This window comes from Gorilla gorilla, chromosome 13 (assembly GCF_029281585.2).
Source record: "Gorilla gorilla gorilla isolate KB3781 chromosome 13, NHGRI_mGorGor1-v2.1_pri, whole genome shotgun sequence".
NCBI classification, from domain to species: domain Eukaryota; kingdom Metazoa; phylum Chordata; class Mammalia; order Primates; family Hominidae; genus Gorilla; species Gorilla gorilla.
The window spans coordinates 37,456,703-37,470,012 of NC_073237.2; the positions used below are offsets into that span (position 1 = coordinate 37,456,703).

Below are 13,310 nucleotides of genomic sequence, written 5' to 3' on the forward strand. Positions count from 1 at the left end.
GGTGAAGATATAAAAAAAGTGGGTGACTTCTCTATACATATTCTTAACCACCAACAGTTTGAGGGGTTATGGGTCTCAAAAGGAAAGCTTCAATATACAGAGCCCGAAGTTAAATATTTAAGCCACCTAATAAGTGCAGGCAAGCAAAGAATAGGGCCCGAATGGATTGAGTGAATTGTGTCCTTACCCCTGTCTCAAACTAAGCAAGAACCAAAAAAATTTTTAGGATTAATTGGATATTGCCGTGTATGGATTGACTCATACTCACTAAAAAGTAAATTTTTGTATGAAAAACTTACCCAGTGGAAGCCTGACCGTCTCTTGTGGACTTCTGATAAAATCCATCAGATTAAAGAGCTGAAAGAGATGTTCATAACTGCCCCTGTTCTAGCCCTACCTTCCCTAGAAAAGCCATTTCACCTTTTTGTTAATGTGAATGACGGGGTAGCTTTAGGAGTGCTTACGCAAAAGCATGGAGGCAACCGGCAGCCCGTGGCCTTCCTGCCAAAAGTTTTAGACCCAGTCACCTGTGGATGGCCTCAGTGCATCCAGTCCATTGCAGGTAGAGCAGTGTTGGTTGAAGAAAGTAAAAAGTTAACCTTCGGAGGAAAATTGACAGTAAGCACGCCCCACCAAGTTAGAACTATCTTAAACCAAAAAATAGAGAGGTGAATCACTGACTCAAGAATTTTAAAGTATAAGACCATTCTGTTAAAAAAAAAGATGATTTAACATTAACTGCTGACAATTCACTCAAACTAGCTGGTTTCTTAACAGGGGATCTAAACCTAAAAAGGGAGCACACATGTTTAGATCTAATTGATTACCATACAAAGGTCTGGCCAGACTTAAGAGAAACTCCCTTCAAGACAGGGCGACACTTATTTATAGATGGGTCCTCCCGGGTAATTGAAGAGAAAAGACATAATGGGTATTCAGTAACTGATGGAAAAACTCTTGAAGAAGTAGAGTCAGGAAGATTGCCCAATAATTGGTCTGCCCAAACTTGTAAACTGTTTGCACTCAGCCAAGCTTTGAAACATTTGCAGAACCAAGAAGGAACTATCTATACTGATTCTAAGTACACCTTTGGAGTGGCTCATACATTTAAAAAAAATTGGACGGAGAATGGTCTTAATAGTAAAGGCCAAGACTTGGTCCAAAAAGAACTAATTGTCCATGTCTTAAACAATCTCCATTTGCCAGAAGAGATAGCTATTGTACATGTCCCAGGGCATCAAAATGACTTTTCCTTCCCAAGTCAAGGAAATAACCTTGCAGATCAAATAGCCAAACAAGCTGCCATTTCTTCTGAAACACCTGTCTTTCACTTAACTCCTTGCCTTCCTTCCCCTACCACAGTCCCCATTTTCTCTTCCACTGAAAAAGAAAAATTAATAAAAATAGGAGCTAAAGAAAACACAGAAGGAAAATGGATATTACCAGATCAAAGAGAGATGTTATCCAAACCTCTCATGAGGGAGGTTTTGTCTCAAGTACATCAAGGAGCCCACTGGAGACCCCAAGCTATGTGCGATGTGGTTTTCAGAGTTTATGGGTGTATCAGAAATTACACCCTAGCCAAACAGGTCACAGACAGTTGCTTAATATATAAAAAAAACTAATAAGCAAGCTCTAAGAAAATCACTCCTCAGGGGAAGAGATCCAGGGCTAAGACCATTCCAAAGTGTTCAAATTAACTACACTAAAATGCCCCAATCAGTTGCCTGAAGTATTTATTGATAATAGTGAATCACTTTACTCACTGTGTAGAGACTATCTCCTTCTCAAGCGCAACTGCTAGTAATGCAGTTATAAAGGCATTAATTGAAAACATCATACCCAGGTTTAGACTAATAGAAAACATTGATTCAGACAATGAAACCCATTTCATGGCACATGTCATTAGAGAGTTAGCACAGGTGCTAGACATAAAATGGGAATACCATATCCCTTAGCATCCACCCTCTTCAGGAAGAGTAGAAAGAATGAACCAAACCCTAAAAAGTCACCTGACCAAATTAGTCCTAGAAACCCGGTTACCCTGGATTAAATGTCTCCCCACTGCCTTGTTAAGAATCACAACCACCCCTTCAAAAGATGTCAGTTTATCCCCTTATGAATTACTTGGGAATTATTTTGAGCATAGGGGCCAGGAATAGTACTAATTCTAGAGAATGTGTTGGACACAGGAAGACTGTCAACTACAAATTCAAATAAAATGAGTTAAGGGTTAACCCGAGTGATCTTTAGAAGACAATGTTAAATCTCTTCCTGGTAAATTTTCTGAATAATTTCTTCTTTGGCTTTATGCAAGCATAACTGTGAGACCTACTCAACTAATTATGCTACTTTTTGTTTTCCATTCACCAGGTCAAAGTATAGAGAAGAACATATAAATTAAAACCGTACACATTAAAAATAATGAAGTGGGTGTATATGTATTCACTTGGCAACATATTCATAATATATTGCTGAAAGAAATAGATGAGAAAAATAACAATGTATACAGTACTATCTTGATTTTGGAACAGACCAAAGTCATACAAACTGTGTATGTATGTGTGTGTGTTTATAAATACATTAAAAAGTCTAGAAGATACTGTTGATAGTGGTTATACCTACAATAGGAAGGAACTCTGATTCTTCTCCATTGTTTGTATGTTTTACTACAAGCACTACTATTTTCAAAAATGCAAACATTAAATAGGTGAAGTCACTGCAAAGAAAAAGTCATTTTTGCAATGCCCTCACCACAGCATATTATCAGAATGTCTGAAGTCAATGTGAAGGAAAGAATTTTAAAATTAATAAGAGAAAAGTATCTAGTCACCTACAAAGACAATCCTATCAGAATAAAAGCAGACCTTTCAGTGGAAATTTAAAAAAACAACAACAAATAAAAAAGAGAATAGGATGTGATTTTCGAAGTGCTAAGGAAAAAACCAAAAAACAAAAAACAAACAAAAAAAAATTGTCGGCCACGAATTTTATATCCTGACAGGATAAGATTCATAAATGAAGGAGAAATAAAGTATTTCCAGGACAAGCAAATGCTGAGGGAATGTGTCACCACTAGGCCATTCCTACAGTAAATGTTCAAACGGGTCTTCAACATAGAAATTAAAGGTGGATATACAGTAACACAAAAACACATAAAAATATTAAACTCACAGTTCTTATAAAACAATCACAAAGGAAGAGGGCAAAATAATCAAATACCAACATGAAAGAATTTCATCAAAACATAAAGATAAAAAGACAGAGAAAAAGAAAGAAACATAATTTATACAACTTAAAAACAACTAACAAAATGACAGGAACAAAGCTTCACATATCATTATTAACTGTGAATGTAATGTAAATGAATTGAATTATTCACTTAAAAGATACATATTAGCAGAAGATTTTTAAAAAACAACAATAACGTAATCCAACTATATCCTGACTATGAGAAACGTATCTAGCCCTAAAAGACACACGTAGGCTAAAAATAAAAGAGTGGGAAAAGGTATTCCACACTACCAAAAGCAAGCAGGAGTAGCTATACATACATCTTCAAATCAAAAACAGTTTAAAAAAAAAGACAAGAAGATAATTATATAATAATAAAGGAATCAATTAAGCAAGAGATACAACAATCCTAAATATATGTGTATCTTCTCTGACCATAATGGAATAAAACCACAAATTGATAACAAGAGGAATTTTGGAAACTATACCAACAAATAGAAATATGTTCCTGAATGACCAGTGGGTCAAAGAAGAGATTACAAAGGAAATTTTTTAAAACTCTTGAAACAAATTACAATGGAAACACAACATATCCAAAACCTATGTGATACAGCAAAAGAAGTACTAAGAGGAAAGTTTATACCTGTAAGTGCCTACATTAAAAAAGTAGAAAAACAAAATAAACAACCTAATAATGCATATTAAAGAATCAGATAAGCATGAGCAAACCAAACACAAAATTCATATTAGAAATTCATAAAGATCACAGTAGAAATAAATGAAACTGAAACAAAAAAAATAAAAGATCAATGAAACACAAAGTTGGTGTTTTGAAAAGATAAACAAAATCAACAAACTTTTAGCCAGACTAACTAATGAAAAAAAGAGGGAAGACTCAAATAAATATAATCAGAAATGAAAAAAAAAAAGATACTACAACTGATAACAGAAACTCAAAGGATCATTAGAGGCCACTATGAGCAACTCTATGCCAATAAGTTGGAAAATCTGGAAGAAATGAACAAATGACTAAACACATACAACCAGCGGAGACTTAACCATAAAGAAATACAAAACCTGAACAGACCAATAACAATAATGAGATCCAAGCCATAATAAAAAGTGTCCCGGCAGGGCGCGGTGGCTCACACCTGTAATCCCAGCACTTTGGGAGGCCGAGGTGGGCGGATCACGAGGTCAGGAGTTCAAGACTAGCCTGACCAACATGGTGAAACCCTGTCTCTACTAAAAATATAAAAATTAGCCAGATGTGGTAGCGCATGCCTGTAATCCCAGCTACTCGGGAGGCTGAGGCAGGAGAATCGCTTGAACCCGGGAGGCAGAGGTTGCAGTGAGCAGAGATTGCGTCACTGCACTCCAGCCTGGGCGACAGAGCGAGATTCCATCTCAAAAAAAAAAAAAAATTTTTTTTTAAATTTAAAAAACGTCTCCCAGCAAAGAAAAGCTCAGGACCTGATGACTTCACTGCTGAGTTCCACCAAACATTTAAAAGAGAACTAATACTGATTCTACTAAAACTATTCTGAGAAACAGAAGAGGAGAAAATGCTTTCAAACTCATTCTACAAGACCAGTATTATCCTGATTTAAAAAAAAAAAAAAAAAGACAAGACATATGAAGAAAACAGAAAACTATAGGCCAATATCCCTGATGAACATTGGTGCAAAAATCCTCAACAAAGTACCAGCAAACTGAATTAAACAACACATTAAAAAGATCATTTGTCATGACTCACTGGTATTTACCCCAGGTACGTAAAGATAGTTCAACATGTGCAAATCAATCAATGTGATAGATCATACCATCAGACTGACGGACAAAAGCCTTCGGTTGATATTGTAAAAGCATTTGATGACATTTAACATCTCCTGATGATAAAAATCCTCAAAAAACCAGGTATAGAAAGAACATATCTAAATACAATAAAAGCTATATATGACAGATCCATAGCTAGTATCCTATGGAATGAGGAAAAACTGAAAGCCTTTCCTCTAAGATCTAGAACACAACAAGGATGCCCACTTCCACCACTGTTATTCAACACAGTACTGGAATTCCTGGCTAGAGCAATCAGACAACAAAAAGAAATAAAGGGCATCCAAACTGGAAAGGAAGAAGTCAAATTAACTCTGTTTGCAGATGATATGATCTTATATTGGGAAAAACCCAAAGACTCCGCCAAAAAAACTATCTGAACTGATAAACAGTAAATTCAGTAAAACTCAGAAAAATTGCAGGATACAAAAATGAATAGCATTTCTATATGCTAACAGGGAGCAACATGAAAAAAATCAAGAAAGTCATCCCATTTACAATAGCTACAAATAAAATAAAATACCTAGGAATTAACCCAAGAAGTGAAAGATCTCTACAATGAAAACTATAAAACACTGATGCAATGAACTGAAGAGAACACCAAAAAATAGAAAGATATTCCATGTTCATGGATTGGAAGAATCAACATTGTCAAAATATCCAGAATATCCAAATTAATCTACAAATTCAATGCAATCCTTGTCAAAATATCAATGACATTGTTCTCAAAAATAGAAAAAAAAATCCTAAAATTTATATAGAACCATAAAAGATCTAGGATAGCCAAACCCATCCTGAATTAAAAAAAAAGGAAAAGAAAAAGAAAAGCATACTGGCATAAAAACAGAATAGAGAACCCAGAAATAAATCCATATATCTAGAGTGAACACATTTTTGACAAAGATGCAAGGAACATACACTGAGGAAATGCCAGTTTCTTCAATAAATGGTACTGGGAGAACTGGATATCCATAGACAAAAGAATGAAACTAGACCCATATCTCTCACCATATACAAGAATCAAATCAAAATGGATTAAAGACTTAAATTAAGACCTCAAACTATGAAACTACTAAAAGAAAACACAGGGGAAATTATCCAGAACATTGGTCTAAGCAAAGATTTCTTGAGTAATATCCCACAAGCAAAGGAAACCAAAGCAAAAATGAACAAATAGAATCACATCAAGTTAAAAAGCACCTGCACAGCAAACAATCAACAAAGTGAAGGGACAACCAACATAATAGGAGAAAATATATGAAAACTATCCATCTGACAAGAAATTAATAAACAGAATATATAAGGAGCTCCAACAACTCACTAGCAAAAAAATCTAATAATACAATAAAAAACGGGCAAAAGGTCTGAATAGACAACTTTTCAAAAGAAGATATAGAAATGTCAAACAGGTATCTGAAAAGGTGCTCAACATCACTGATCATCAGAGAAATGCAAATCAAAACTACAATGAGATATCATCTCACCCCAGTTAAAACGACTTTTATCCAAAAGAAAGGCAATAGCAAATGCTGACAAATATATAAAGAAAAGGGAACATTTGTACAGTGTTGGGGGGAATGTAAGTTAGTATAACCACTATGGAGAACAGTATGGAAGTTCCTCAAAAAACTAAAAATAGAACTATCATATGATCCAGCAATCCCACTGCAAAAGGAAAGAAATCATTATTTCAAAAAGATACCTGCATTCCTATGTTTATCACACTACTTGCCACAATAGCGAATATATGAAAAAAAACCTGACTGTCCATCAATGGAGATGGAGGGCTACGTAAAGAAAATGTGGTATACACGTATATACATATATATACACACACACATATACACATATATATATACGCATGCTATGAAACATTACTCTGCCACAATAAAGAAAGAAATCATGTCTTTTGCAGCAATATGGATGGAACCAGAGGCCATGATCCTAAGTGAAACAACTCAGAAAGAGAAAGTCAAATACCGCATGTTCTCACTTATAAGTGGGAGCTAAACAATGGGTACATATGGACATACAGAGTGAGATAACAGACACTAAAGATTACAAAAGATGAGTGGGAGGAAGGTGAGGGTGGCTAAATTACATACTGGGTACAGTGTTCACTATTCAGGTGATGGGTACACTAAAAGCCCACACTTCATCATTACATAATATATGCATGTAAGACAACTGACCTACCCCATAAATACATACAAATTTTAAAATTTTACAAATAAACAGATAACGTGCCTGGCAAATAGTAGGTGGCCAATAAATGTCAGATTCTTTTTATAAATATTTAATTATCAATTTTTACTGGAATAAAAGAAAAAGATACCCTTACTATCCTATGTATGAAGACTTTAGAAAAATTATTTCAGTCTAAGTTGATGACGATGTCCTAATATTATTACCTGAAACTTTAGAAAAAAAAAATCTGAAAACTTTAGGAAAATCTGACTTTAACAAAATTATTCCCTCCAAAAAATGCTGCTCTTCTTATGAGTTAACCATAGGACCCAACATTATCTGTAGTTTGCACTTAGCCAACTGTAGGAGCTTGAGTATTGGCCCTCTGCACCTTCTCAGTTGAAATCACCTGTGTGAAGATCAGATAAATTTATGGACATTTTTGTCTATTCATTTATTTCCATTTCAGTTCTATGTATTTATAAATTTATGTTTTCTATGTTAAATTGATATCACTTTTAAACTTTTGTTAAAGTATATTATTTTCTGAAATATCTTGAAAGTAGTTTGTAATGACTATCTATCAGCCTTTATAGGGATATACATATCATTATTTAAGATTCACCTGTTGTAAGTCTTCTAGGTTGTTTCCCAATTTTTACATTATAATCATAACGAAAATGTAATAATTATCTTTACAGGATATCCTTCTGCTTAGAATATCAACTCATAAATTTCATCTAACTTTTCCTCATATGATGTGTTTCTCTTATTCACTATTTATGACACACTCTCTTATATTAAGCTCTTTAACATTTACTAGAGTTTACCTCCAGGTGCCATGGCAATCAGAATATTGTTTCACTCATTGTCTATAACATATTTTAAATTAGAGTATTGTACTTTTTCTTGTTTTTGTTGTATTGTTCTAGATGAGTTTTAGAATAGTTTTATAATATTACCCCTAGCATCAAAAGAAATGTCATGAAATTTTGATTGGACATAAGGCTTGTGGTCTTAATACAGAAAGAGCACTTAAAAATTAGTAAAGTTTACCTTTTAATTTTAAGATTCTGATCCTATATATGGTATATATATTATAAATGTTTTTACCAGTTGTCATTTCTCTTTTAATTTTTTATGGTGTTTTATTTTTTGTAAATTCAGATATATAATAAAAATATTTTCCTTTTCAGTACTTGTTATTTCTGTCATTTTTAGAAAGCCTAGCCCATATCAAGTTTATACAGAATACTTGCCAACATTTTCCTCTACTACATTTATGGTTTCATTTTTGAAATACCAAGTTTCTAAGCTATGTAGAATTCTGATAAAAGGTATAAGAGAGGATTAAAAATACTTTTAAACAAATGGTTTAACAATTATTGGAATGTCCTGTTGAATGCTCCATGTTTTGCCAAGTAATTTGAAACACACATTAATCATTAACTAAATTCTTATATGCTTGATTCTATTTCTGGTCTATTCCATTTCATTTTATTCTGGCCCCAATACACTATTCAACTAAAATTATTGCAGCTTCAAATTGAGTATCTGCAGGAGCAGGCATCTTCTTCCCAGAGTGTCTTTCAAACACTCTTCCACATTTACATTTCCAGATGCTTTCCAAAAAACAAAACAAACATGTTTAATAATATGCTTATGAAATAAAGAAACAACGAAGTAGAATCTCTTATTACAGAGGGGATTTCCAACTTCTACCACAATATATGCACAAGCATTCAACAGATTTTTGAGACAGTCTCAAAAACTCAAAAACTGGGGTGCAGTGGCATGACCATAGTTCACTGAAGCCCCAGTCTCCTGGACTCAAGTGGTCCTCCCACCTTGGCCTCCCAAAGTAAATAGATCTGTTTCAAACTTACTGCAGTTGCCACTCGAATATTTCCTGATAGGGGTCGTATCCCAGAAGGAGGCCTTCCCATTAACCCAACTCCACCTCTTGAAACAGGGTGAGCTGCTGAAGATTTGTGATTGCTGGCCATTGTTTCTTCACTTTAATCGCTGTTTGGAAGCAATAAATAGTTCAATCCTTTGATGTCTTCTCTAGCAAGACAATAATGACCCATCATACCCTTACATTTAATTCACAACAATTGTTCTTGCAAACTGCCATTCTGTGTACCACTACAAGGCTAATTTTGTTCAAATATGACATCGTGCTCCATTTACAACTATGAGATTGTTTCTTGCAACATTCCTTCCTCATCTTTCTATTATCTTACCAAAATGCAAGCCCCTCTATTATCTATTTCTTTAGTATTCTCATCCCATACTCTGGTAAATTTTCTCTCCCGTCATAGCCAACATCTTTCTTTGCCCCTAATCCTTTCTCTGCACTTTCTGCTCCATGATTAACTCATATTCTGAATCTTGTTACAAATACTTTCTATTTTCTTAACTTTAACAGAATCTTGGTTTCCCCTGAGAGTAACACTTTCGGTAGTCCAAGTGTTTTAGCTTCCTGTCCCACAATTTTAAAGAAAAGGAGGTGGCACTTTTCTTGCTCCTCAGGGTCACTTTCAAAACATTCTTCCACACCTTTAAAAAAATTAACAAGAGGCCAGGCGCGGTGGCAAACGTGTGTAACCCCAGCACTTTGGGAGGCCAAGGCAGGTGGATCACGAGGTCAGCAAATCGAGACAATCCTGGCTAACACAGGGAAACCCCGTCTCTACTAAAAATACAAAAAATTAGCTGGGCGTGGTGGCGAGTGCCTGTAGTACCAGCTACTCGGGAGGCTGAGGCAGGAGAACGGCATGAACCCGGGAGGCAGAGTTTGTAGTGAGCCGAGATTGCGCCACTGCACTCCAGCCTGGGCGACACAGCAAGACTTCATCCCCCCAACCAAAAAAAAAAAAAAAACAAGATTCACTTCTTCTGAGGATCTGGGAATGCAACAATATTGCCTTGATCTTTCCTGGTTGCTGGTAATTAGTGACTTCCTAATCTCTCCTCTATCTTTACTAAAGTCTTTTGTACCTAGTTCACAGCTTCTCTATTCCAATCTCACCATCATCCTGGATGACTTCCATCTAGATACTAGATCCAATACCTAACACTTCAGCTTCACAGTTCCCTGACCTCAACTTTAGCAATGATCTTAACTCCATTTCAGTAATTTATAGCCATGGCGAGACATGGAGCTTGTCATCATCTGGAATTGCTTCATCTCAAACATCGTAATTGAAATACTCTATTCTCTGGTCTTCTCCTCTCCTTCTACCCTTTTCTCATCTTCATTCTGCTACACCTGCCTTTAAACCATTTCCTTAATTCACTCATTCTCTCCCAGATTATCAGCCCTCTCCTTTATTCATCAGAATATAACATTATTTAAAATTCTGTCTCATAATTTAGAGTAGTAGTTTTCAAATTGTTGGTCACATCCGTTAGTAAGTTCTGAAAACAATTTTGTAGGTTATGACCAAGATACTTAAACGTGAAATAAAATTTAAACAAAAAGAGCTCACTGAAAATATGAAGGGTAAACATTGTTTCAGTAAATTTTTGTTTCAGCTATATTTACATAAATTTACACATATGTGTTCACTGGGCTACAATATAAAAATGTATGTCCTATTGTAGGTTGTATAAAATAGTTATGAAGATACTTATCTACAGAAAGAATATGGAGAAAAAGAGAATAGTGCCCAAGATTCTGTCCTGAGGAACATCAATACATACAGATTACACACAAGAGGAAAATCTAGTATGAGAGACTGAAAATTAAGGCCCAGAAAGCAAAGAAAAAAACCAGGAGTGTGTGTCAGAGACACCAAGAGAAGGCAGGAATCTGAGCCATGCCATTTACGTTGGAAATTCAAGTAAGATGAAAACTGAAATGTCCAATGGAGTCCCCATCCAAGAAGTCACTAGTGATACCTTGACAAGGGTGTTTAAGAACTCTCCTCCTTCTCTCAAGAAATTAGTGTCTCATGAGCACCATCAACTAATTTGTATCCTTGAACTATTCTCCAGCCCATCTGGCAAAATCAGAAACCCTTCTCTACATCCAATCTGAAGTGCTGAACATTGCTGGTGGAAATCATACAACCGTACAGACTGGGGTACTGCAAAGTGATAGTCACAAATCTTAGCTGGACCCTCATTTCAGAAATGATTTATCCTTGTTAAGATACTTCTCTACTTGATAATTCTCACCCTTAACTACTTTTCTATTTAACCTCTGTTCCTGCCACTCTCAGCAGACGACTCATTTAAGAAAATCACAACTTGAACTCCATCACCTTTGGGGCACATAAACTTCTCTACATCCATCCTGCCCTCCAATCTCAACAGCCATTCCTTCTCTCATTCAAGATCAATCTTACTCTGATTTACCCTTGATCCCATCTTTTTTGTGGCATTAACCTCACTGCTACCAATTATCTTTAAACTTTCTCCTTTCCTTCAGTCTGTTACCATGTTCAATTCTTTCCTACCTTCAAAAACTTATTTCTTGATCCTGCAACCACCTCTATCTAACTGTCCCATATATCCTTCCCTTATGCAGCCAAATTCCTAAGAATAGCTAATATCCGGCCGGGCGCGGTGGCTCATGCCTGCAATCCCAGCACTTTGGGAGGCCTAGGCGGGCGGATCACAAAGGCAGGAGATCGAGACCATCCTGGCTAACACGGTGAAACCCTGTCTCTACTAAAAAATACAAAAAATTAGCCGGGTGTGGTGGCGAGTGTCTGTAGTCCCAGCCAATCGGGAGGCTGAGGCAGGAGAATGGCGTGAACCCGGAAGGCGGAGCTTGCAGTGAGCTGAGATCGTGCCACTGCACTCCAGCCTGGGCGACAGAGCGAGACTCCGTCTCAAAAAAAAAAAAACAAAAACAAAAACAACAACAACAACAAAAAGAATAGCTTATATCCACTATTTTCTACTGCTTCATTTCCCAGGATCTCCTGGATTGCTACTGTTTGATTCAAATGACCCCTGCCAATATTGCCAGTGATGTAAATGTCATCCTACTTTACTGGTGTCCACATTTATATGAAACATCTCCATGACACTTCCCTCTCTTCTGGTTCTTTTTTCTGTCTCCTTGATCTGTCCTTATATACAGCATTTTCTAAGATACCATCCACCATCTTTTTCTTTTCTCTCTCTAAACTCTCCTTGGGCCCCCTTATCCACACTCAGGGTTTTAACAATTAATAAACTGATTCCACACAACTTCCTTATTTTAGCACTCAGTTTGCGGTGTTTATATCCAAATAATAACATCTCCACTTAGATGTCTAAATATTTCAAAATAAACATATGTAATCCAAACTCATTATCATCTGCCCAAAATTTGTCCTTCCTCTTGGTGTCACCTCCTAGTCACACAAGTAAGAAATTTAGTCCTTGACATCTTCCTCTCCCTCACTCCCATGGCTGGTCACATAGTTCTACTGAGTCTGTTTTGTTTAGTTCTACTGATTTTGTTCATAAGTGTTTAACAGGTACTTTACTCTCTATTCCTACAGCACTGGCCAATTCAGGGCATCACTGACTCAGGTGGACTATTACACCAGCCTCTTAAGTGGTCCCCTTGCCTAACACACATTTTGCCTGTTACTTTCTCTGGGAATCCTTCCATGACCAGTCCATAACTGGTCTTGGAGTCTTCGTCTTCTTCAATTTCAGTGTATAGGCCTATTCTACATGCTACCATGCATCCTGTGTATTACTTTATTCCAGAACCTATCACACCACTTGAAATGATCTGCTTAAGTATTTCTCACCCTTTATGGCAAGAGCTGAATCTTAATCATCTTTATATCCCCAACATCTGTCTCGATGATAAGCAAAAACTTTGTTCTCTCTTGTATCTTTTAAATTTCCTCGTACATAAAGGTATTGCCAATTACAAAAATTTACTAAATTGTTAAAAAGCAAACAAAGCGACCGGGCGCGGTGGCTCACGCCTGTAATCCCAGAACTTTGGGAGGCCGAGGCGGGTGGATCACGAGGTCAGGAGATGGAGACCATCCTGGCTAACATAGTGAAACCCCATCTCTACTAAAAATACAAAA

General features: G+C 36.2%; 1 protein-coding gene across 4 annotated transcripts in view; it reads right to left on the minus strand.

Annotated features, from left to right (window-relative positions):
- Positions 1 to 13,310, minus strand: part of IFT74 (intraflagellar transport 74) — a 114,255-nt gene that overhangs the window by 90,002 nt on the left and 10,943 nt on the right. For 3 of the 4 annotated variants that reach the window (XM_063696313.1, XM_019034014.4, XM_019034013.4), the window contains exon 2: positions 9,144 to 9,282. The exons of the other annotated variant lie outside the window; for it this stretch is intronic. In XM_063696313.1, the coding sequence (XP_063552383.1) occupies positions 9,144 to 9,263 (120 nt within the window). In that variant the 5' untranslated portion in view covers positions 9,264 to 9,282. The remainder of the gene's footprint in view (positions 1 to 9,143; positions 9,283 to 13,310) is intronic. 4 annotated transcript variants of the gene reach the window in all.